Genomic DNA, 27619 nt, shown 5'->3' with positions numbered 1-27619 from the left:
AGTCTTTAAGTTTATCACCTGCTAGCTATAGCATCATGTCCTATTCTATTCTATGTTACCTGATGCATTTTGTAACCGTTTCAGTAAAATCTAATAGATTGCGTATGACTATTAAAAAACCCATAATAATACAACCTTTTCTTGGACAATTATGACATTATTCTCAAAATATTACAACTTTATACTCAAAAATGTCTATTTTTGTTTCTTAACAGTGACCCTAATTACTCTGTCAGAAGTAGATCTGGCTCAGACTGAGGTGTGGGGTGCATTTCGTTCACCATCAACAACAGGTCAGTCGATCTGTAGTTGGATGACCCCTCACACGCCCATGATGTTAACACTGTGTGTGAGAGCAGGAGGAGTAGAGGTACAGTAAGATGAAGCAGTCAATCAGGAGGATGGTGTAGAAACATCTCTGCGTGTGCAAGCTTCGACCCCTCTGAAAGCGAGTCAGTAACACAGCCAGCAACAAAAAGAAGGTGGCAGTGTTGAGGAGAAGGAACAGTCTTATATAAGAGGCTGTGCTGGACAGACCCTCGCTCCCTGCAGTGGCCACCATGTGAACCTCCTTAAATTTGCGGCCCTTTACAAAGCCCCCCTTTCTGTTTTTGCGGCCGTCTGGATAATCCATAAAGGCCCGAGACTCTGCGTCTCCTTCCTCTGGGCTGTCCTCATAAACACGCTTTGAAGTCCTCTGTCTCTCCTTTTTTTCACTCACCTCAATCTGTGCAAAAATGTCAGGTAGACTCTCAGAAAGCTTCTCCCCGAGGTTCACTTTCTTCCCCGCCTTACCCTTGCCCTGTTTCTTGGACATGGCGAACATCTTCTCGATGACCTCCTCCGTATTCTTTTTGTCGGAGAACTGGAGGAGGCGCTCTGCAGTCTTACGGAAGCTGGCAGTGTTGAGAACCCTTCCCAGGATGTGTCTCTCCATCTGCTGGAAGACGGGTTTGACATGCTGGAGGTTGTCCTCCATCACGTTGACGTATTCCTCTACTTCCTCTGGTGAGCTCTCCATCACAGCCGCCGCCTTCTCGAATACGATCTTCTTGTGGTCCAACAGCACCATGGCAAAAAGAGGCTTGCTGGTGACCTCTCCGGTCAGAAGGTAGATGGTGTAGGTGTGGTCCTTGGTAGCCAGGTAAATATCCACCCGCTGGTCATCACCACGCAGGCTGAAGCTCTGCACATCCACCCCTGGTCCAAAGAAAATGTAGGCCACCCGGGTGTGAGGGTACCTCAATGGCATTGTGACGTTCACATAGTTGGAGCCGTTATACGGGTACCCTCGAGGGTAATTCCAGTAACCTAACATCCCTCTGCTACTGTAGCCTGTGTCATCCATCCAGAACATCTTATACTTGTCCTGACCGTGTGATACAAATGCTCCATGAACACCATCTACTTTTGTGTCCTGGAATGGCAGATCTGTGTTGTGAAAGAAGGCACTCATGGCCCTGGTTGGGCTGTCAGCATCCAGGTGGATGTGGTCCACCAGGAGCAGAAGCTGTGGGTGAAGGAGGAGCAGGTTCCTTTGAAAGTTTCGGATCTTCAGCTCTGGATGATAAGCGGAATGTCCCTCCCCGCGGATGAAAACCATTCCCTGTCTCTCCATGGCAGCTTCGACTCTGCCCTGGGCATCAGCTGCAAGCCCCACTTTGTAAGTCAACCACTTGGAGTCGCAGGCCTCCGTCACCTGTCCAGCCCACGGCTTGAAGCAACTCCCTGAGAGGACCGAGCTGAACAACACTGCATTGTTCAGCAAAGTGTACTTGGGTCCGTATAGTGCCTCAGTGATGAATGGAACACCATTGGGCGTAAAGGTGAAAGTGTTCTGATCAGGGTGCTCGTGGCCAGCGTTAAAGTTCCTCCACCCCTTGATCCACTCTTTGTACTTGTTCTTGTGAACAATGTCAAAAATGGCACGTCCCCCCAGTTTCCCTGACTTGAAGGAGAGAAAGGAGTGGTTGGTGTTTGCAGGTAAAGCGCTGCCGTAGGTCACCACACCCCAGTCCTCAAAGTGGTGGAGTTGAGATGTTCCAAAATCTGATGGAGGCTTGGGAGACAGGCCTGGATCATACCTGCAGAACACCATGAGAGGATATTAATCAGTTGCTTCCAGTCTTTACAAGCTAGGCTAGGCTAAGCTAGTTAAGCTCATCTGCTGGCTCTAACTTCATACAGTATTTACAGATGACAGTGGTATCAACTTCTGGCAATAATAGAAATAAGCATATTTCTAACTATTCCTTTGTGTTAGTAGATAGAATTGGAATTCAAATACTGCTGAAAAAAATTAATCCAATCAATTCAATTAATTCATTTTCTGATTAACAGAAAGTTTATTGACACTAATTTTGAGTCAGGATTTGTGGTACTTTTCCATTTTTATGAGGTTAATTAAGCTAAATTTCAAAAATAATAACTACTGTTTATATTTTTCAAACTCTCCTCTCTCCTATTAACTCTAAATTACAGTGGGGTGTTCAAGCTCAGTTAAAACAATGCAGCTAAGCTGGGTTACTGCATTTATCTGGTGCCAGCAGCATGTGTAATAGTGACTGTGGATGAGAAGTTGACTTATGGAAGTCAAAGATGTTTTATTATAGTTTACGTTCTGCTTGTTTAATAGTTGTTTGATAAATTGCTCCTACCATCTGCCTTAGTGCTGAATTTTGTTGCACTCATGCAAGCAAGTAGCCCACTCATTCTCTGGGGGTTCTCTGGAGAATTCATTGCTCAGTCGGACCTTACAATGACTTTCTATTAGGGAGCTGGCAGGGTAAAGTCTGTTTAATGTCTGGTCTGACTGATTTGGACATTTGCGTTCACAAGTACAGCTCCTCTGGGTAATGTCTGGATAACTTTAGGGTTGTAGTGCCTGTGTGAGAGGGTCTTTAGTAACATCATCAATAGATAAGAGTGGTTTTCAGATGGATTTCCCTTTTAATAATAGCTCTAAATAGAAAAATTGCAGTTGGATATTTCCTATTATGCAATCAAAGTCTGCAGCTCACCAGATGAACTCCGTGTGGAGAGTACACCATCGCTGGCCTTTGCCAGCCTGCCCTGGCCCGTCTGTCACCCTGTTCTGATGAATCAGCTCTGCCAGCCAGTTTCCACTGCCATTACGCAACACATAGCGGTCCAAGAAGACCAGCTGACTCTCCGGCCCGTAAAACCAGTTGTAGTTGGAATCTGCAATGGCTACAGTCCGCTGGAATCCTGGTGAAACAGTTAAAACACACAGAGAGCACAACCTCAGTGGTGGTCGTCTACAGAGGCGTCATGCAGACATAGTGGATATCATAACATAAATAATGGGCAACCATGATTTGACCAATAATAAACGCAAAAAAATAGGATTGAATTCTCTGTTAACTCCACACTACCACAAGGAGCTCAGGACCAAATATTTTGCCTGTGGTCATGAATATGTAACAAAAATGCCCTCCCACCATGAACCTCTGCTGTAACCCAGCTCAAAACAAGCGCAAATTGGTCACACTTTGTTGTCTGTAATTATGTTGGGAACCTTGCACTCTAGTGGTGAGCGGGCTCTTAGAAGCCAGCTTAGTCATTTGTGTATGAAAAACACTCATACATTTCCAACTAACACTTCAAATAGATATTCATCAGTATTTACACATCAACTGACATTTTCATTGCTTTTAATGACACATTTTAACTGATGTTTCAGCTGTTTTCACTTGAACTGACACTTCAACTCCATTCCATTTTAACTGACACTTCAATTTCATTCAGGGCTTTACAGTTCAACTGACATTTCAACTTGTTCAGCGTTTAAAATCATCTGGCCTTTAATTGCTTGAGGTGCTTACACTGACATAACAAGCTAATTTGAACAATAACATGTACTACTTACTGACTGTGTACTTCTACTACTTACACTTGAACTGAAAAGAATTTCTGACATTTAAAACTGACATTTCTGCTCTGTTTGGTGCTTACATTTCAACTGACTACTCAAACAAATTGGTTACAATATACTGCATATTATCCATGTAACTGACATTTCAACTCCATTTCAACACTTGCACTTGACATTTCACGTTCGTTTTAGACTATTACAGACCCCTAAATTGGCACAAATTAGACCATGGACCCCTATTTTGAAGAGATTTTGTCATAAAGTCCCCCATCTGATACGATTTTTGCTTTTAGATATTTTGTGCATGAACCCATGACCAAAATAATCATAAATTCTCTCATTGTGTTACTTATAGAAGGAAGTATAGCGAAAATAAATGATTCCCCGTTTTGCTGGGGGAACCCCCTATAATTTTCTCAAGGACCCTTAAGATTCCCCAGACTTCACTTTGGGAACCCCTGCTTTAACTGACTATTCATCGAATGTGAGTTTCAATACAGATCCTCCATCTGACCCAACACTTCCACTCCTTTCAGGACTATATAAACTATTACTAGCTTGAAATATGTCAGTTAAACTATTATATCTTACAGCTGGCACTTCAACTGCTTTCAGCGCTTACAATTTAGCAGATATGTGAACAGACAGTTTGACTGATATTGTACCACCTCTTCATGCTTACACTTGACTCTTCAGCCTTTTTCAGGAGTTTCATTTCAATTGCCACTTTCACTTCTTTCAGTGCTTCAACTTACATTATTTTAAATGCTTTAGCTAGAACTATTATTTCAATATACAGTAATTCAACAGTACATTTCAAGACATTTAAGTTATTTGAACCGTTTTATCTAACCTTTTCTGGTTTTAACTACACTACTACTACTACCATTTGCTCTCTGTCTGGTGTATGTAAACACACAACCAAGAACACACACAGGCAGTGAGGGGACAGCAGTCATGCACACTGCTGAGGGGACAGTTTAGGATAATCTGGCCTTGTCTTCCTGTCTGGTGGTGGGGGGGAGAGAAAGCTGCTATTGTTTCTCCGGATCCAAGGCTCTCCTGGCTGGTGTAATTAGAGGTGCTTTCTGAGTGCAGCAGCGCCGGCGCGACCACAATACAGAAACTGTTAGCAAGGGGTTGTGAAATGTCCGAGTCTGACCTAGGGGCCCCTCCTCCGCTGCTGCCCTCCCCCTGACCTTCAGACGAAACTTCCAGGGCACCACAGATTCCTGCAGGTCTCGGCTCAGCTTTGAAAGGCATCCAGGAAGGTAATAACTACACGCATGCATACCCCATATCAGCTCAGAGGAGACTCTCCAATGTAGCAGCCTGGGGGTACTTTGCAGCTAATCTAATATGACCAACCTTTGGCATAGAGCATGTTAGAGGAATTGGCTGGATGTGTCAGCCATTCATAGCTAAGTAAACACTTCCTCACAGATTGTTGACTTGCTCTGAATTTGGCTGTCTAAATATATCTATTGCCGTGAAAAGTGTATCACAATTTACAGCGTTTCAAAAAGTAAACAAGTTTGTTGGAAGATGTGAGAGTTACCAGGAAGTATGGTCCTGTACAGGAAGGCGAAGTGTTTCAGGAGCCAGGGGTGGTCGAAGTGGCTGATGGAGAAGTGGCGCTGCACCAGGAACATGTACTGGAACAGAGAGCGGGTGGTGTAAGTCCCATAGGCCACTCCTTCATACAGGGAGCCATCCGTCACATCCTGAAGAAGGATCATGGACTTCTCCATGATGGACAGCACCTGCTTGGTCCACAGGTAGGCCTCCTGAAGATAACCTGGAACACAGGAAGTTCAAGATAGACTGAGATTCCTTCTTTTTTCTATTGTTCAATGTATTTATTGCACTTAAAGTAGTTTGATGTATACATTGCAAATCATTTATACCTTGCATTATCGTTCAAAACATACAAGTGTTCTAGATTTCTAACCCATGCAGCAATTGCTAGTTAAATTCAGTCAGATATGAAAACCATCTTGTAGAGAGTTGAAATTTCCTCCATCTCAGTTCACAGCAGGTTTACTTTGAATTCTTATTTCTTTTGAATTAAGTTACTCTGGTTTCATTGTTTTTGCAAGTTGACATATCATAGTAAAATTAATGGAAAAAACAAGCACCTGGAAAGTTAAGTAGAAACAAGAGTAGGATTTCCTGAAGCGCCTTGAGCTAAGAACAACAGCTGCATTTTTCAGCTAAAGCAAAGAGGTTTTTAAATGGTTTATTCACTATGAAAAGTAGATGAATATTCTCAAACCATAAAGGAAGACTTAATGGAATTACAGGACACAGCCACCCACACCATCAAAGCATGGATGTTGATTGCAAGACATTGACAACAGTATGACCTGATCAATATTTACAAGCCAATTACCTAACCATAAGTATATCATGGCTATACATACTTGCACAACATCACGTATGGTTGCAACTACACATTCAACTACACTATGCATTCAAGAGGCCATGTCCTTAAGAGTATGGCAGCCAATTATAACAGATTTGTATGGAATATTAAGCAAATGCATATGCTTTTTGCACAGAACAGAAACACCAAATAAACTAAATACCAAATTCAGGAAAATATCTAACCGGGGGAAAATGTGGTAACATGTAAAAGGGTGTAGCCAGCAATATAGCAACAGGAAGAAGGTCTAAGGAATCCAGGGCGAAAGGAATTTGTTTCGATGACTGATGGTTCAAGATTCATGAGCAAAAAGGTATACCAGGCCAAAAAAAATGTTCCCCTACATTTTTGGCACATAGGGGAACCATACATCATTTCAATCTGTGTAATTTAAAAAACCTGGAGATCAGCATCATGACAGGCTCAACTACAGAGAGAGGGGAATTGATAGTGTTTAGATAAATGTGTGTGTGTGTGTGTTATGTCACTAATGTTTATTCTCAATGGAATTAATAAAAAACAACATTATAACAGTCCATTACCTGAAAAAACCTTTCACACTGCTTCTTCAACACACATCATTTAGCGGTAGGTGTGGAGAGTATGACAGCACTATGGCACTACAACATGTATACTGTGTCTCTGTAACACACACAGAGTTTACTATGAGAACAAGCGACCACATAAACATAAAGCCACAGTTCATGGAGGAATCCCGGGGCCGTCGGTGGTGACTGGCCGGCACCCACCCAGCCAGCCGGTTCCGCCCATTGGAGCCGTCAACCGTGTTTGGTTTGGGGACCGGTGGCCTACACAGAGCAAGTATTTACCATCAAACAGGAACTCTTGGCCCGCACAAAGACCACATTTACACAAACAGTACTTCACCAGTGCTGACACAGTCCAGAGAAAAACACTTCAGAGCAGCGCAGGCTTTACGTCCTGAGCATTTTGGCCAACATTAACGAAGTCACTATGAAACTGTTGCTAATGCAGCTACAAGCTAATCGTGTTAAGCTATATTGTAGGAACGCTTCAGCAACAAACTACACAACAAGCTATGTAGAAAAAGCCACCATTATTGCCTCATAGTAACCTCTCTACTATTGGCTGCTTACCTGAGGGGTATATTGAAATCATGAGAGGAAAAAGATAGTCACTTTCCCTCATTGAAAAATATGAAGAAGGCTTTGACAATCTGCAACAGCAACACTTGTTGTACCTCAGGATACCTTGTGTGGTCCACTCAGTGATACATACTAGTAATGGATGATTTGAGTTATAATTATCATCTGCTTATAGTGATCAACTTGGCCCTGACAGACGTGATCACCATAGGCTGTTTCCACTGTCTATTAAAGCACTTTCATATCAAGGCAACTTAACACTCTGGGCCAGATGTTTGCAAGTAATAGTAAAGCAGAGAGAATGTATTCCACTGGATCTATCAATATTGTGCACTTTGTGGAGGAAATTCTCAGTCTCTGAAAAGCTGGTGTAAACAGAGCCTCAAGGCAGCTATTGTTGAAAGGAAACATTAGATAAAGTCTTATATAACTTCATACAGTACCAGAACTGTATGACTATAATATATTATACATAACTATAATATTTGATTATTTATCACACAAACACAGGAAGTTTGGGTTTCATCAAAATTGAGTTTGAACTTGATTAATGAATTGTAAAATCACTATACTTTTAATGTATTTGTTAAGACATTTAAATGTGCATTTGGCTGCAGTTGCCTCAGTATTAACATCCATATCAACACCATCTGCACCTGCTCCACTCTGAACTGCTTGAGCTGTGAGTCTTTTATTTGTCTTATTATTTCATATCATCTCCTCATTTCCCATCTTTATTGCCTCCCAATGTATAAATATACTTTACATGCTAATCTAATTTAATATTTTTATGAGTTTATCTCTGGGAGAGTTGAACTGCGGCCAAAGTATATATATGTTGTAATCAGGATCACAGTGACCTCATGGAAATCCTGCTGCTGATTAAACACAAATTAAACTAACGGATAACCACAGACCACATTTGCACAACACTGTTTCTCAGTATTTTGGTCCTCCATGTCTTTCCCAGAAAGAATCCTCTATGACACAGACATTGATGTACTTATATTTCCAAACTAGATGTGAAACTGTGTAGTTGCGTCAGTAATGAAACAGTCATTCTGTACAGAGACAAAGGACCATGTATCATGTACTGACACATCACAAGCCACAGCTATGAATGAAACACCAAAATGTCAACAAAAAAGCAGGAGTCATCACAATTACCTACAATAAAGGAAACACATAACACACTAACACATACACAGACACAAAGAGTACAGTAACACTGGTTTCACTTCTAATTTCTTCTGTTTTTCCACAATCTAATAATGTGGCTAGTTTACCTAATGACTATAGAGGGGATAATGCTGCTGTCAAGCTGAGGGCTTAGGCCTGACTGTCTCCCATGCTGTTAGCCAGGTTGCTGGGTCTGGACACCCAGATGCCTCCATCAGCACACATTATGCCGCCACACTTAAAGTGCTAAGAATCGAGTCTGCCAGTTAACTCTTAGAGCACCGTTACACAGCAATCCACAGGAATGTGAAAGGTCAAGGGATTTGTGATTTCTAATGACGCTCTTTGACTCACCCTCTGCTCCTTTAGTCTGCCTTCACATCACAGCGTCCTACACTTTTGGCTGAGGGCAATTTGCAAGGATCTTGTGTATAATTGAGCGTGGAGCTAGTAATTATTTTTAAATTAATTTTATATTAGGGGTGTGCCGAGTCAGTATTAGAATACATGCTTCCCACAGGCTGACAGCTCAATTGTGGGAGTGGTGCATTCATAGGGTCAGGACTGTCCCACTCACACATTTGCAATTATTCTCTTAAATCCAGAATCACATGAATCTGTTCACAATGTCAATGTTTTATTACTGTTTGTCCTCACAGCCACTGTAGCTACACTACTACGTGATAATGATAAATGTTAAAAAGTAGGGAGGATGACTCAGGAATGTCACTTTATAAACAATATCTATCTAAAGTCTGATTAATCTGTCAATTATTTTCTCGATTAATCAATTAGTTGTTTGGTCCATAAAAATACAGAAAATGGTTAAAAATGTACAGTTCACAACCTATCATTATTATATCACAGCTAAATCTGGCGTTAATCTGACAACCCTCTTCGCTGTCATATAATCCCAATATACCACCAAAATGCCACAAGTGAGATAATTCTTTTATAAAACTGTTACCAAATATTACAATATGGAAATTATTGATTCAATCTAATTAAAAAGTTTGATTAAATAACAAGTTTGCGATAACATTAGGCCTACTCATTTTTGTCTGAAAGCTTTTGCACCATGCTGCATAGTCCCTGCTTGCTTACAGGTAGCTGGCAACATAGTGTTTATCATTAAAAATATCACTTATGAAACTTTAAAAAACATGTAATTGAAATCTTGTAGTCTGATTGGTTGTAAGCCGTGATATAATAACATATATATTTCAACCCTTTCTCTCACCATACTGTAAGCTTTCATAATGAGGTTTCAGAACAATATCGAACATTACAGTAATGGACAATAACTCTATTATGAGATAATTACAAGGAATGTTGTTTTAGAAATTGTCTATTTACTCAGTAATAGTTTATGTATATTCCTAATAACATTTTAAAAGAATATAACAAACCTTTCAAATCAGCTGCTAGGGTATAACTCCTGCTCAGCCATTCTCTAACAATCTCTTTTTTTTCATTTTCTTTTGCTGAGAGCTGGATAAGAAGCTCAATACCACAATCAAATTACAAGTTAATACATTTGTTTAATCTGTGCACACTCAGAATGGCAAAAACGGCACTTTGTGGTTTTATGGGAGGTTATGTGCTGAACTATTTCTTGGCCAGGTGCACTCAATTCCTGGAAGCTTGTCATCACTGTGAGCAGGGCTGTAGTGGAGGCTAAATGCTTGTAAATGTCGTTTGCCCACCTTTCAAATTTTGTAATACTGTTTATGCTGTTCAACCTGAGCATTTACGCAGACTTTCCATCAGTTCACAGCTGTTAGCTCAGACTGGCTTCTCACCGCAATTAATGTTGCAGCTTCTAGTAGCGCTCGTTTTGTTTTCCGTTTGAATATTGCATCCTCATATGAGACATGGAAACAGCTGTTACTGCTAACAACCCGTGCTACGTGGGTGTTTAAAACAAATAAATCCTTTGCGCTGAAGCTAGCAAGCTGACTGGAGCCGATGGATATGACAGTAACTGACATGGGCTCCATTAAACAATAATGTCAGACAAAGCACCACAAAGTTAGCAGTTAGCAAAAACTCAACAAAAAGTGGAGCTTAGGTTTTTTAAAATTGACATTAGTGTTTTTATCTACTGTTTCTACTTTTACCTACTTTACAGTAATGTTAACGTAACGTTAGCTCGATAGTTTGGATAGCTTAACTCCTGACTCATTCCCACAGTGTTTGTCAACAATTACTGTTATTAACATCATCCAAGTTATAGTTCTGCTTCATGCTGACTCAAAATTGACATTAGTGTTGTTTTAATCAACCAGTTTATGTACTATTTCTACTTTAGCCTACTTTACAGTAATGTTAACATAACGTTAGCTCGTTAGCTTGGATAGATTGATTGTTGACTCATTTCCACTGTGTGTTTGTTCACAATTACTGTAATTAAAACAATTCAAGTTATTCTGCGAGAGGAGATGGAATCAAACGTGAATTGCAGGATGTACAACAAACAAGGAGAGAGTAATGAACCAATACAATATTTAAAGTAAAAGTTTAAAGAGGAAAGAGAAATGCATAGAAGCAGCCCAGCCGTCAGTTAACGGAGAAACATGAAAAATTTCAGGAGCTTATAGGCCTACCTGTTTTTACATGACTTACTGTTGTTTTAAATATATCAAAGGCACAATCTGTTATCCAAATGTAAACTAAAGCCACTAACAAAAGTCAAACCAGGTTGAAACCTGCTATAAAAGCATGTACAGAGCATTACCACTAAGCTGTGTAAAGGTTATTGACCTCAGTAACTGTAAACTGAGCACCAAAATTGACAGTTTCAGTTATCATGAAACACAAAATGCAGATTCATCACTCATCTGACTGATTCATCTATCTGTCAAACTGTTGAGCAAATTAATTCCCTGTCAGTCAGCTTATTTTTGTTAAATTGCAAAACATTCATCTATATTAAGGAGCATGTAGACGGTGTGAGAATGGAGTTTTGTTTTTAAGATAGAGACGGATTGGTCCATCTATCATTCACAAGGCCTCAAGACTGTAGTATAGGTAAAGCAGAGATGTAAGGTAGGGTTGGTTTACTGCTAGATCCCTGCTGTTATGTAATATACTGTAATATACTGTAATAGACATTTGCTATCAGGATTTTGATATATATTTAAATACATCCTTAGATTTATTTAGTTAGAAATGTGAAATATAGTAAGGGAGCTTAGCATTACATTATCTTTACTTGACTTTTTCAACCTCCTGCCAGCATTCCAAGCTCTTTCATGCACCTGTATCAACTGTTTATTCACAGTATCTCATGCGTTATGTTACATAGTGGGTGGCCGGCGGCGCAGACAGTGGAGTTTAGGTTCACTACAGATGAACTGGAGGTAAATAGGGCACCCTTCTGTCCAATTACACATTCAGCCTCCAGGGAGTAACAAGTAAACACCTGCGTCTGGAATGTATGCAGGCTTTAAGCTGCTGTCTTTTAATACAAATGCTTTCTAAGGACCAGACTTCATTTCAGTGAGTGGCAAACTGTGCCTTATAAGGTGTTAGCAGCATGTTATTTTAGAGCTTGAAATAATGAAAAAATAATAGCTTAGTCCAAAATGTCAGCAATGGGCTTATAGCCAGTGTCAGATAACTATTGACGAAGAAAGCAGAGTGTGTCCTTCTTTTCTGGCAGTGCTTATTGGAAAATTTCCATTTATTCACAGTCATCGTGATAGAATAATATTTGGACGTAATGTCATTGCTTTGGAGAAGAAATGAACAATACATATACAATAATAGAACGTCTGCTTAGAGTCAGATGTGATGCTTGAGTAAAGCTGCTAAATGTTGTTTCTTTTATCGCTGCAAATACGTCATGTGTTAGCAATCTCTTAAGAAGCTGTTTTCTCACAGTTGCTAAGTATGGAGCTATCATCACTGCATGCTGTCTGCTGTAAAGCTCAGTGCTAAGAAAGAAAAGCTGTAATAAACAAAGTGCCCGAGCTGAAATCCTTTCCCCCAGGTAACACACGAGAGCCAAGCCGGAGCAAACTCACTCATTCTTTGCTCTGGCTCAGCGCAAGATGAAATGAAGCAAAAGAAAAGAAAAGAGATTGTGCTGTAACTCTCTCTGAGTGTTCTCAGAGCTTTGTGTCTGTTGTTGCCCTCTACAAAAAAGCCTCAAATAAAACCACTGTGACCACTGCGGTTCTCTGTAAGCCAGCTGTCATTTCATTCCCATCAGGGCTGGATCTTTTGTACCAGAAATGAAATCCCTGTAAGCAAAGCAAGCTGTACTGCAGGAGTTTCACCTTCCGATGGCCTTCCTCTGTTGCGACGCAAAGTGTTTAGCAAAAAATACGGAGGCAAAAAAGAGCAAATAAGTGGAGATCACCTGGAGACACAATTAGAAAAGGATTAAGTGTAGCTATGGCAGATAACTTTCAGGCTGGCTGCACTGAAATTCCAATCAAAAGCTTCTCTCATAAGCAAATTGAGTCCTCCAAGTCTCACCGTGCTAATAATGAATGACAGCTGGGCATTAGGAGGCAAAATGTCATTCAAATGATGTGAACTTCGACTTATCATAAAAATACATAAGAAACATTGAGCTGGATAAAAAAAAACAAAGTGTCAGATGCGTTATTCTTACTGAGGACCAATAGCTAATAATGTAGAGTTAATAGCATTTTATGTTACTGAATTTTCAGAAGAGAAAATCCTCTTAAATGATTGGACGAGCAGTAAGACTACTTAAAGGTGCCCCATGGAATTTGTGACCACTAGTAGCATTATTATGTTTTTAAAAGCAGGTCCCAGCTTGGATTATTTATTATTAGTTTCATGCGACTCTGCTAAGCTAACAGATGGTTATGCTGACTTGCCAAGAAATGTGTCATTGTACGAGACTGCTAGCTAGCAAACAATGAATGTAAACAAAGCAAATTCTTCTAGAAAACTGGCTCAACAAATGTTTTATGAGGCAGTAAATGCGTTCAACATATTTATTAGAGTTTCAGGATACACACAATGCATTGTGGAAAATATTAATAAATGTAAACATCCACTTTGTTTGTTTACACACAAAAAACAACCCCACAGGGTAGCTTTAAGTCGAGTGCCAGACAAGTTAATGTCTGAGACAGAATCAAGACCATGTGCTCATGTTCAAATAGCCTTCCTATCGTTGTCTTACTTGTCTTGTTTTGTGAAGAGTGACAGAAGCAGGTAAATGTGCCTACACGTTCATCACTATGCATAATTTTCATAAGTCATGGTTACAGTTGTGACACAAAATGTGTTGTATGGTATGAAACAAAATATTCTGACACAATGTTTCAAGCTAACTATGAAATTCCAATATTTGTCCACACAGTTGTCCATAAAACACTGTTACACACTGTGGAAAGTAAGAATTATTTGCACTTGCACATGATACAAACAGTTGACTGCTAGTAGAGAAGAAGTGACCCCCATGAGCAGGAAAACCAAATACAAAGACCCCACTAGACTTGGTTGAGACCAAACACTGTACTAGACTAGACTCAAGAGGGTCAAAACACCCATTAGTCCAAGACAAAAAAGGTCTACAGCCCTTCCTGGAAGCAAGAGTTTACTGTACTATTTAGAAATCTTAAATATCTAAGAAAAATAAGAGTATTACCCCCCCACTACTGTACTCTGAAACCTTCAGACCATGTGAGACTAAACCTCTACAGGAAAACCAAGAATAATGAAATTCCTTCAGTGGAGTTGAAGCTTCTTAATGGATGTCAAGCCAGGTTTTAACTCTAGCCCTTACACTGTTTGAGGGGGAAAATGCTTCTACACAAAGCTGGAAGCCGTTCTGTGCCTAAGTGGAGGGGCTATGTCAAAAAAAAAAAAAAACCCTCACATGTTATATCAGAGACAACAAAGCTGGCAGATGTGTAGATTATAAACACATGAATCACTCCTCACTCACCTTGGGTCATGTAAACCAGGCTTCCTGTGAGCAGAGCCACGCAGTTGGTGGGCTGGTGGTTGTGTAGGTACTGGAACCCCCAGCCTCGGACGTAGGACTTCTCGTACATGAGACGGGAGGCGTTGCCGATCACTTGGAGGAAACGCTCCTGCTGGCCCTTGTTCAAGTACTCGTACAGGAAGTCGTAAGCGGTGGCGAACCCGACCAAAGAGTGCGCCAAGGGCACCTCATCCCAAGGGGCGTCTTTCACCAACCTACAGACACAGACAATAACATGAGGCTGACACATGTGGAAAACAACAGTAGGCAGGTGTCAAATGTTCACTTGGTGGAAAATGGTTTGTCTTGACCGTGGAGGCTTTTTCATCAGCACAGCTGTGACTCATGGATTCAATTTGAAGGCAAAAATAAAGAAGCTAAGTAGCATTTTTTTTAAAACCACAACTACAGCTGCACCACTGCACCCCAATAAAGACACATATAAAGACTTTAAAGTGTAGCGTGTGCAAATTCTCTCCTGTTTAATAGCTTCTAGCATCTAACAACATTGAAGTCTGTACATATTAGCAGGGCTGAGTGTCGTTATAAAACAGGGAAAGGTGCTCCGTAATCATTCTGTTTACTTTAATGAAAGAGAAAGCAGGTTCAGATGTGGTGACGAAACTGAACAGACCTCACCGATACACACAAAGGTTCTACTCTTCAGAGGCTTGACATCATCGACCGGCTGACGCTTACCATCCATGTTCCGATGTGAGTGAGTGTCTACTGCAGCGCTCACTGTTAGATTTTGAGACCTTTTCCAAAAAAACTCCCAGGAAATGTTACCACTGCATAACATGTACAATACATTATATATATGACTGTTTCCACCATATCCACCAATGTCTTCTCTCTGTCCATTGTCACAGCTCATCATGAAGGCTGCTGACATTACCACAATAATCTCGGGCTTGTGGAAAATGTCTCTTGAACATCAGTAACCACTTGAAACGGTATACTTTGATTTCTTAAACCATCCTGGATGAAAGTGCAGCTCCCAGGAGATGTAATGGGGAAAAATGATGTAAATAATTAGTGTTCACAAACATATAAATCTTGCTCTTGAATGCACACAGTCCTCTCATTTCCTGTTTCTTCTCTGAAGTACATTTACTTATCCCTTTTGAAATTTGGAATAAAACATAAAATCCCAAGTGTCTCTGTTGGGTTTCTCATGGCCCAACTCCTTTCACTGTTTATTTGTGATGTTGCATTATTTATGACTTATAAACGCATAAATGTGTCATGGCTTCATGATTTTGAACCTCTTGTGTTTGTTCTTTTGGTTTCACTGTGTTACCCTTGCGTTCCCCTAGGGTTTTGGATCATTTGGTTTCCCTCATTTAAGTTATATGAGTACCTTTGATCTTTCTTACTTTCCAATGTCTTTCCCAGCCTACACTTGAGTCTAGTCACCTATTCCCAATCCACTTATCCACTCATCCATCCATCCATTTTCTGTTGCTTATCTGGGGTCGGGTCGCGGTGGCTTTAGGCTGAGCCATGAAGCCCAGACACCCTTCCCCAGAGCAACTCTCATCAAATCCTCCTGGAGGATCCCAAGGTGTTCTCAGGCCAGGAGGGATATATAATCCCTCCAGCTTGTTCTGGGTCTCCTCCCAGTTGGACGTACCCGGAATACCTCTAAAGGGAGGCGTCCAGGAGGCATCCTGACCAGGTGACCAAACCACCTCAGCTGGCTCCTTTTGAGCAGAAGTTCTACTCCTAGCCTCCCCTGGATGTCTGAATTCCTGACCCTATCTTTAAGGCTCTCCAGAGTAAACTCATTTTAGCCACTTGTATCCATGATCTCATTCTTTCTGTCACTACCCAAAGCTCATGACCATAGCTGAGGGTTGGTACATAGATTGACTTGTAAGTAGAGAGCTTCACCTTCAGGCTCAGCTCTTTCTTCACCAGAATGGGTCCGGTACAACACCCACATCACTGCTGATGTTGCACCTATCCGCCTGTCAACCTCACGCTCCAGCTTACCTTTACCTGTAAATAAGACCACGAGATATTTAAACTCCTCCACTTGAGGCAACAACTCCCTCCCAACCACTTGCAAACCATCCCAGTGCCTGTTGGAGGTCACAATGTGTTGAGGCCAACAGAACCACATAACTGCAAAAAGTACAGAGGCAATTCTGAGGTCATCATTCCCCTCCTTCCAGCTGCGCCTTGAGACTCATTAGTTCTGTTAATATTCAAGTCTCTGTTTATTTTTGTCTAGTTTGGTCAAGTCTGTATGGTTCTGTTAAGCGCTACTTTTTTGTATCCAAAGAACAAAAACCACAAATGAGTTGTGTTTTATCATAACAGCATACTAGACAACAACATGACATACTGTTGGGTTCCATTTGGTTTTACATGCTGCCAATAGGACAGAATATTAGTAGTAACAACATAACAACATTAACAACGTCCAGTTACTTTTTTCAACCTGATGAATCTCTACCAAAACAACTGTTTACATGCAATAAGAAACTGGAAGGTAAATAATTATCTGCACTTAAATGCAGATAAGACTCAAGTCTTGATTTTTGGTCCTGATAATCTCCACCCAGCAACCTTGGTCCCTTATCCATATCCTATTGGTCATGTTTGCATAAACATGGTGTGATATTTGACCAATCCATGAGTTTTGATACTCATATGAGGACACTGGACCAATCATGTTTCTTTCATCTAGCAAACATAGCCAAACTTAGGACAGCTGTATCTAGGAATGAAATGGAGACGTTGATACACGCCTTTATCTCATCTCGTTCTTCACACCACTTACAAACCGACCAAAATGCTGCTGCTAGGCTCCTGCCTGTTCCCTTTCTATATTTTATCTGGTGTCTTTATTTTCATTGATGTAGAATTTTATATGATTGTAATTGATTTTACTAATTTGAATGTGAACCAGTTTTTGACTGCTGAACGGTGCAATATAAATAAACTTCACTTTTACTTACTGTTGTGCAATGTGTTGTAGGGACAAATGTCAAATTTCATTGAGATTTTGTAACTTTTGGAACCAAACATCGAGTTAATTTCATTGTTATATTAGTACCAAATGCTTTACAGAGATTGAGAAATACAATCAAATAAAAACACAGATGAAGTGATGAGGAGTGTAGATTAAAATAAAGGAGAGAGAATAAAACACTTAAGCTCTCTATAGAAGATAAGGGAGCTGATGACAGATATCAGCGCAAGGTTAGTTGCCACATGTTAAGTGTCAGCTGTGGATTATTGGAAACACCAGGCATTAAAAAGCTGCTTTATGTAGAAATTTGCCCATATGGCCAAAAAAAAAAGGAAAAACTACAATAAAATGTCTGCCAAGTCATTGCTAGTCTGTGTTCTGATTTATGCCAAAAAAGCTCACGTAATCTCACTTGTGTGTATTTGCTCAGACTGTGCCGAGAGACAGGGGAAAAAAAGACAGCAGGCACCAGTTTGCCACAAAGTAGAAGCTCTCCATCGGAACATGGTTGTTGGAGTTGTTGGAGACATAATTGAAGGTCATGAATACCACAGCTGACTGATTCCTGGAGCCACGAGAGTTTCAGTGACCATAATACGAGTGCGGGCGAGGAGAAAACTCTCAGTGTGTTCTTCAGACGTGAGAACACATGCTTGGTGGCTTTTTCCTTTCTGCACTGTGGCACACACACGCACCGATATTGTGAAAAATGTCCCCACAAAACGCAGCTAAATACCACACCGTCTAAAACCTTCAGAAAGAGCAGCTGGAAAATCCCCTTCTCTCCTGTTCAATGGCTGAAGGGGAACACAGGAGCCACAGAGCTAAATGAAAAAAGATTAAGCTGCTAGACTTCTCCTCCCCTCTCTACACATGACGGAGGAGGAGGAGGGGGAGGAGGAGGAGGGATGTACCTGGAAGGGGGAAAGAGAGAGAGAGAGAGAGAGAGAGAGAGAGAGAGAGAGAGAGAGAGAGAGAGAGAGAGAGAGAGAGAGAGAGAGAGAGAGAGAGACAGAGAGAGAGAGAGAGAAAGAGAAAGAAAAAGAGAAAGAGAAAGAGAGAGAGAGAGAGACAGAGAGAGGGGGGATTGTCCAACTGCTCAGAGTTCACTGGGTACCTGGAGGTTCAGTTCAGGATAGATGTAGGAGTCTGGAGCTTTATGAGATGCTCCTGCTGCATATGTGTAGCAGTCAGGTGCTCATCACTTCTCAGCAGTTTCTGTGCTTTTCTAACACTGCCTCACTGATGGCAGAATGTTGGTGCATGGAGGTTTAGGGCTAGGTTAGGTTTAGCACTTTTATACATGTACATGTGTGTATGTAGGTATGTTATGTATGTATGCATACATGTTAGTTAAGTATAGGCACAGTTCAGATTCATATTCAGATCATGATTGATGCAATTCATTTCAACAGATCAAATGTCAAAGGTATAACTTGTGCAGTTTCCATGTAAACACATGACAGCTGTTTCCATTCAGTGTTTCTCAGCAGAACTCGTGTGTCCTCAAAAACTAACCAACATGTGAATACTTCTCTTTTCATACAAGATTTGCAAGGCAGATTTTTGAAAAGATGTTTAAGAATTAGCTTTTTGGTAACTTCTTGATGACAGCAGCTTGTGCTGATCAGTGCATTCAAGTGAAATTGTAAACAGGAAGTTCAGTATCACCTCAACCCATAAAACACCTACCCACAAAAACAATCTGCAGCACCAACAGAAGTTAAAAACAGCATCATATCAGTGGTATATAATGATCTTCAAATGACAATAATATCGTTTATCGCGATTATTTCTGAGACAATATATCGTCCAATAAAAGTAGTTATCCTGACAGGACTAGTTTAATATGTTGTCTTGTACATTTAAGATTTTTTATAATTGGGTAAATATGGTATTTTAAAAATCAAAGTACAATTTAAAAGACAGGTCATTTCACAGGGTCACCACAACTAACTGTTAAGCACTAACTCTGTGAGTGTATATGAATGAACAACAGGGGGTTACCATGGAACCCGACGCTGGATGCAAGCATCATTTCTGACTTCCATCCCTTCAGTCTTCCAAGTATAAAAGCAGCAGAGAGCCGAGACACGCTTGAATGGCTGTAATCCACTTTTCACCCATTTGCCCCTTGCCAGAATGTTCATTGAGCTTAATCAAATTGTTAGGCAAATAAGGACGCTCTGTTGATGGCTGAAGCCGGCATACAGTTCTGACAGGCCAGCTGATTGTTCAGACATGGACTGAATGGTTGGATTCGGCAGACTGGCTGATTGTAACTCTCACAATAGAAAGTATAGTATATTTTGGGACTTTTTTTGCATATATCTGTACATGTGATTCAGATCTTTGGGAGTTCAGCATTTACTGCTTTCCAATACAAACAGCATCTTTAGTAGAGGTTGCATGAATGTTATTGGGGCAGAATTTAGACTTTAAAGCTATTTTTTAATAGCAGAAAAACAAAATTTACTATTGAAAAGCCTGCAGCCCAAAGAGGTTCGTGAGCAGTAAAAGCTGCTGCTGATGTTTAACATGTTCATGAACGATTCCATATGAACAACTCGCCACTGTGCTGCTCGCATAGTTCAGTAGTGGAAACTTTGCACATCTGACATTCAGCTCAAGAGTTCAAGAGTTGTGACATGAGCTGTTCTCCTCACAGTGAGTCACATTCACAGCATACTTTTTGTTTCTCATGACGCTGACGAAATATGGAAAAAATAGAATAAAGACAGCAGCAGCTAGGTTCAGTAGGCAAGAATATATCATCAAACACTACAGGTGGACATGATGAGAGGCTGTGACATGTTTCCTCGTCATGATGTTCGGACAGTTAAAGAAGATGGAGAGTTTTTCTCAGATGTAAAAAGCAAATATGCAGCTAAGAGCAGATGATGCCTCTAAATTAACTTCTTTACATATGAACAATCCAGCAGTCGTCATGTTCTGTATACTGTAACTACCACTGTGAAGCCCAAGGCTGGATCTACCATACCAGCAAATTCCTCTAGTGCCCAGGAGCCCTTGAGCAGAGAGGGCTTCTTTTTTGTGTGTGCAAGGTAAATGATCATACTGTCGTCACATTTGAGGGATCATTACATAAAGATGTGTTTGTCTATATTCTGTACATATAATGTTATCGGCCAATATATCGATTAAAAACAAAAAAGTTACTCCCCAATATCGGTATCGGCTCCAAAAATCCAGTAGCAGTCGGGCTCTAATCAGTATCAACACAGCTGTTGATTTGACACTGAAGCACACACATAATCATTTTCATGATCTACTTTTCTCTAGTTCCTCCCATGTTCAGAAGTCTCATAACATCAGTGTTACTGTCAGTAGTTGTGCAGCTGTGTCCAGCTGTTTGAGCAGCTAACCTGACACGTGCTTCATTATGTCCAAAACACTAACTTCCACATGAAGCATCACACCTCGTTAGACTCACTGAGTGACAGTCAGCTGTGTGTAGACTGAAGTTACTATTATATAATGAAAACACATTCTTTTAAAGTGCAGCACACACTCAGACAACACACACTGCCAAAGTTTCATTATCAACTGAGCAAAGCAACTAAGCTCACACCCTTAGACCCTCAGGGGCCCCCAAACATACCAAGATCACTTTGTACCTACATTTCATTATTTATGTTGCATATTCCTTCAGAAATGTCCTGCAGGCAACAAACACCTGCGCTTCTATCTGTATATTACTAAATATAGTTGAATCCAGATATGACAAAGCAAAGCTGGAGTCATTTGATATTACAGCATAATAATACTATCCACCTATAGTTCCTTAACTACAGCAGAGGACTAGAACTTTCCACAAGGTCAAAACCAATAAGGAGTTGTGAGATGATTTATAGAAAGGAAAACAGAACAAACGGAGCAGCTGTGCCATGTGACAGAAATAAAGACAGAACTATTTACAGTGACGTTAGATGAAAAAAAAAGTCTTTCTGAAGCAAAGTGCTGTGATGAGAGGTGATCATGTGACCATCACAGAGACGTTAGAGGAGAATATTACAGTCTACAGGTGCTGCACACACAGAGCTGCAGACACACACAGGCAGCTGCACCAAAATATGACCATAAAAATCTACAAAGCTTTTAAATATAGTGACAGCTATCATGATGGATCAAACAGCAAATAAGCTTTGCATTAAGTTTGTTATACTTATATATGACATGTTGTTGGTCATATTTAAACTCCAAATGAATTGAGATTAGGACGGTGAAGAAAGGCGGAGCTCATCTGTTCACAACGGATGTGGACCACTTCTACATTTTTTAGCAGAAGAGAAAATTCTAAATAAAAACTCATGAATACCACAAATCAGTGAAGTCACACGTACGTGCATTTTAAAAAGGAAGCAGTACGTATGATGTACAGTATCGAAATGTTAAGACTGAAATGAGTACAGAGTGATCACTTTATGGATAGAACATTAAATAACACCAATTTTGAAAGCTGATTAATCATTTAAATGGTTCGTCATCCACATGAAGACGTTTACAGCTCCTAAAATATGAGCTCTAGATGCTTTCCTGTGAATACTATGACCTGGATTTAAAAAATATTAATAATTTTATAGATTAAATGATTTTTATTTAATACTGAAACTAATCACGTTTTGCAGCTCTACACATTTGATCAAATAGAATGCCATCCTTGCTAAAATAATTTTAGCCAATCAATCCAAAAAGAGATTCAGAGGTGTGATTTAACAGTCAGAGTAGTGTGCAGTCTCTGTCTGTGAGTCACCTGGACCCTGACTGAGCTTCAGCCTCAGTTCAAACCCCTCCATCACACTGCAGCGGGTCATTCAGCTCACATCTGAACTTTTCATTTCCTTTCGGGAGGTTGGACGGGGGTTGGGGGTTGGGGGGTTGGGGGGTTGGGGCATGTTCAGAAAACAGCTGCTAAACATATTTCCTGGACCACAGAGCTATCAGACCACAATGTATCTTTACTGAAGCTCGTGTCCGCAGAGAAAAAAGGGAGAGATTGTGAAGAGGGCCTCTGATGGGGAAGGGGGGGGGGTTAGGGTTTAACGTTAATACCCAGTTGATGCACACATGAGGGTGGAAACAGATCAGGTAGCATCTGAACACTCTGACAGCTCTCTATTTCTCTCTTTGAAAAGAAAAACAGACCAAAAATGAAGGCGATCCTAAAGGTTGGAACTTCTCTTTTCTCGCTCTCTTAAATCAAAAAGATGAAATAATAAAAGACAGAAAATGTACCAACTAGGCTGAGCCGCCATCCTCTCCATGTAGTCCTTGGCCAGGTCCAGCGCCCCGGCTCTGTGTGGGTACAGCAGGCAGAACATGGACAGCACACCCAGGTTGTTTCCGTACACCTCGTTCCAACGGGCGCTGAACTCAGCGGGGCTCCAGGGGGGCAGGTACTCCTCCGGGTGCTCCAGCATAGTCTCCCCGGCCAGCCGGATCCGCCTCGCCATCTCCTGATGACTCCCTGCGGCGGCGAACTGGAGCTCCTCAACGTCCCCCCTTCCGAAGTACAGCATGGGATGACCATTGTAGTTGCCTCCCATGAAGGGGATTCCTCCACCGGGGTCCACCTCCGCGGCAGCCGGGGCGAGCAGCAGGGGCCACAGCAGACTTATGAAGAAGACTGTGGGGGCCCCGCGGGTGTGGGTTCTCATGGTCTCATCAGAGAGGGGGACCGTGGCATTGCCGAAGGAGCTCAGCTGAGGGGAAGAGGGGAGAAAAAGGATTTTGAGAAAGCCAGCCCATATTCTGCACAGCCTTTTCTTACAAAAGCCCTGCATTCCTTGAATAATTAGATACAGCTGTAGTCCTGATGACTCGGCCTTTCCATACTGAGGTAGACCATTATTGAGCCGCGCAGTAAAGAACTAATCACAAGACTGTCCGATACAGTACGAGCCAGCGTGTTTTTAATGGTAGAACTTCTTCTAAAGTCTTTACAGCTACCAAGAACACTGTGGTAAACCTTCACTTCCTTTATCTCCACTTTAACAGCCAAATCTAGAGGGTGTGTTCCACCTCTGCACTCTGACTTACTAACATTCAGTCCACAGGGATTTATTTCGGAGGTGGTATTGTCAGACAAGTCTAGCCACGCACACCCAGATGGCCAGACGAGCAGGACCTGGAGGTCATAAATGGCCCATTACTGAGGCAGCATTACCCCATTCTGCCGAATCAACCCCTGAACCAAAGTGCTGCGCTCTACAGAAACACTCGGCTCTGAACATGGGAGTAAATTCCATGACCTTAGTGGAGCTCTTTTGGCAGCGGCCCGCTGGAAAACCATTTGGTAGTGATTTAAACGACGTCTAGACCGGAGTCCGTTCTGAAGCTGTGCAGGGGATGTACACGCATGTTGTGTTGTGTTGAATAAACAACAGCAATTAAATAAAAAGATTTCTTCTCTTAAAGTTAGTTTTGACGTTTGACCTCATGAGGTGTCACATTCCTTTGTGGTGAATGTTTAGTCGACTCTTAGCCAAGACGAGGCCTTTCCGGACATGGTCTGACTAATCCATCACAGAGCAGTTGTAACTGTGTCAGTAGCTGGGGACTATTTTTATAGACGTAAGCCTGAATTAGATCATCTGAAGCTAACTTACTAAAGTCTAAGTTAAGACTGGCTCAGTGCTAGTCTGTAGTGACTGTACACTAAGCTGAAAGTATTCAAAGACTTTATACATTTTCATTTACCTTGGCATCACACTGAGGGCTGCAGCAACAGTGTAGAAATACTGAGGTCATGAATCCAAATTCCACCAATTTTGCCTGTTTATTGAACATGAGATATTTTACTGATCCAGTCAACTGTTCAGTTCTAGTTTCTGTACATTATATAATGATCAGACATCTTTAAATGACATATTAAGGCTGGTTTTAGCTTTCAGATGTGAAGTCTTTCTGTTTTTGTCACTTTTACATCAGTTTGAACAGAATACTGTTGGTTGGACAACAGTTGGTTGATGATGTCATTAGTATATCTCATCATGTTTGATGGACTAAAAACTCTTCATTAGACAATTGATAGATCCATACATAATGCAAATAGCTGAACATTGTGTTAAAGATGGTGTTTTAAAGCAGGTCTCCACAAAAAACCCTTCATATTGCTGGATGTCATGTCTTAAAACATTGGGAGTACCAGCTGTAATGTGTTAGTACTGAGAACAAACAGTGTCAAGCATCACATTCTTAGTTTTAGTCTTTGCTCCCATATTTAGTGATTTCCATCTTTTGACTATAACTGATTTAGACATAGCTGGTTAATTGAAGTGTTGAGCAGTTTTCAAATATTTTAGAACTGCAACAATCAGTCAATTCATTGATTAGCTGCCGACAACTAATCACCATCTGTTTTCATCATTGATTAACCATTTGGAGTCATTTTAAGAAGGACATGTCCAAATTGTTTGACTCCAGCTTCTTAAATGTGATTTTTTTCTGCTTTCTTTTGTCTCTGCGACAGTAAACGGAGTACATTTGGGTTGTCGACTGTTGGTCAGGACAAAATAGGACATGCGAGGGTGTAATCTTGGGTTTTGGGAAAGTGTGATTAACATGTTTCTACATCGTATGGACCAACTACTAATCAATGAATCAACAGCTATAATAATCATTAACTGCAGCCCTAGATCAAACTCAATGACCCAACACATGTTTCTATTACTCAAAGTTCTACATTGATCTATTTTACAGTTGAATTAAAGTCCATTCAGATCTTGACTGTGGTGATGTTAGTGTGACTGTAGCTTGTTTATATAGTTCACTGCAGAATGTTAACTCCTCCAGTGTTAATAGGCTACAGACATGACGTCAGTACACACAACTGTGATCCTACTTTAAATGTGACCAAACTTTATTATGTTTATGTCAGTTAAAGACATTACACAACCAACTTTGAAGTGTTAGTACATCAGCAGCATTATAACAGTACTGTAGGTACTTCTAACTGTACTGTGATATTCTTCTATAACACATCAGTGAATTCATAACAGCAATAGAAGAAGAGACTTGAATGGATTTGTGTTGTCATAATAAAACTAATAAGACAAGCAATGCAAACTTTAACGAACATCTGTACTCAGCTTGGGCCTAACCAGATGTTTCCATGTCATTTACTAATGCAGTGAAGTGAGTTTAAATACATAGATATGACTGATTGATCTGTCACTCAGTATTACATCCAGTTATAAAAAGGTTGAACAGCAGATGTTTGACTGTCAATCATCACAAATGGTTCTGGTTAGATCCTCATGAAGTGCAGCCCTCTCTCTGCACACACTGATGTCTCACTCCATGACAATAATCTGCTTTTCAAACTTCACTAAAAATCCTCCAAAGTCCATTTTAAAAAGTCTCATCTTGTAGCTGTGTTTTTTGTTTTTTTTTGTTTTTGTAGAAAAGTTGAAAAGTTTGAAATTCATTTACACGACCATAAACGTATCGATGGTATCATGATGATCCCAAAAATCTGCGCACACAAAAGTCTCCTTGTTCAGAGCCGAGCAGAGAAAAAGAAGCCGTTAACGTTACCTGTCAGAAGCGGCTCTCACACAGCAGAGGTCCCGCTGCCACTAGACGCATTTCTCCCCCAGTCACTGCGGAGGGTCCAGAGAGCTGATCGATCAGGCTGGAAGGGAAAATCTTTAGGCTTGTTTTTGAGGGGCTTTTTTTTTTTTTAAGAGGCGATAGAAAGTCAGAGAGCAGAGGGGAGGAATGTGTGAGAGCGGAGGAGCGTCATGCTGGCGAATGAGGAGGGGCAGCAAGCAGAGAGGCTTAAAGGAGCCCCCTCCTCCTCCTCCTCCTCTTCCTCCTCTCTCTCTCTTTCTTTCTCTCTCTCTCTGCGGATCAACAGGTACTCAATGAAAACTGTGCACAATTCTGGGAGTTTGTACAGTGTCCTACTCAAAGTGTCTCTTTTTTTTTTTTAAACTTCTACTGGTCTGATAATAAGACCCACCACTCTCTCCTCTCCTCTCCCAAGCACCAGTTTGGTATTCACAGCTGACCAGTAGGGTGGATTAGGGTAATGTGGGACACGTTTTGTAATTCTGACTTGTTCACCATATTTACATATAAATCCAACACTATACAATCAACACCTAATAGACATTAGTTTTAAGGCTTAGAAATACTTTGATTTATACAAAGCAGCCTTATCTGCCAAAACTTTCTGAAATGTGCATACCCATATTTGGTCATTTAATTTTGTCGGCCTACTTGTTGCTTTGCTTTTTGCATCAGATTGTTTTATAAAAACTAGTAGCCTGTGTGTTCACATGTAATGTTTAACAATAGAACTTACACACTTTGCATTATACCAGTTAGCTTTAGAATAACTGAATAGAAAAAGTTGTCCCACATTACCCTAATCCACCCTAATGGCTGCTTGTGAGCCTCAGTATTTCCCCTCATGTGATTATTATCCCTTTTTTACATGTAAGCAGTTTTGTCGTGATGAATGGAGTGATGGATACGTTGCTGTTTCCTTAAAAATGAATCAGAAACTTTGAAAAGTGGAGTGCTTGAGTGGCTACCTCTGATTCAAGTGAGACTAACTTATAAAACATTCTCTCTCTTTGGTTTACTGATGTAAACGTTGAGATTATAAATAATAAAAGACACTTTCTTAATTCAGTACTTGTGATGTTACCACAGCCTTACTGACCTCAGTGTTTCAGTGTTTAACACACATGGCCACAACCACCACTGTGTCAGTGTAATAACTCTTCCAGACCAACCGTAGAGAAATCTCACTCATCTTTTGTACAGAAAAGTCCATTTTGAAGCGGTTTGACTCGACATTCTGCAAACTATTATTTAAAAAGTATAAAAATGAGAAGGAACCAGCATGTGTACAGTGGCTGCTGCTGAATCACAACTACATGATTCATTCATACTCAGGGTGTAAATTGGCAATAATGTTGCAACAGAACATGGGTGTGTTTTAATACATGAGTAAAATGTGACACATAGTTCTAGCATCCGGTTATGAATGTTACAATATAAC

General features: G+C 40.7%; 1 protein-coding gene across 1 annotated transcript; it reads right to left on the bottom strand.

The window, feature by feature from the left end:
• Window positions 1-58: 58 nt before the first annotated feature.
• dse (dermatan sulfate epimerase) lies at window positions 59-26323 on the bottom strand. The gene is made up of 6 exons (XM_053336453.1): window positions 26143-26323; window positions 22840-23306; window positions 14562-14815; window positions 5454-5693; window positions 3021-3228; window positions 59-2084 (listed from the first exon to the last, which is right to left on the bottom strand). Exons 2-6 carry the CDS (start codon window positions 23259-23261, stop codon window positions 338-340), a joined length of 2871 nt encoding a protein of 956 aa, XP_053192428.1. The 5' UTR covers window positions 23262-23306; window positions 26143-26323; the 3' UTR covers window positions 59-337.
• Window positions 26324-27619: the final 1296 nt, after the last annotated feature.

Source organism: Scomber japonicus, chromosome 17 (assembly GCF_027409825.1).
Source record: "Scomber japonicus isolate fScoJap1 chromosome 17, fScoJap1.pri, whole genome shotgun sequence".
Taxonomy (NCBI): Eukaryota; Metazoa; Chordata; class Actinopteri; order Scombriformes; family Scombridae; genus Scomber; species Scomber japonicus.
The sequence above is the reverse complement of the archived record's forward strand: the minus strand, read 5'-3'. Positions and strand labels throughout refer to the sequence as shown.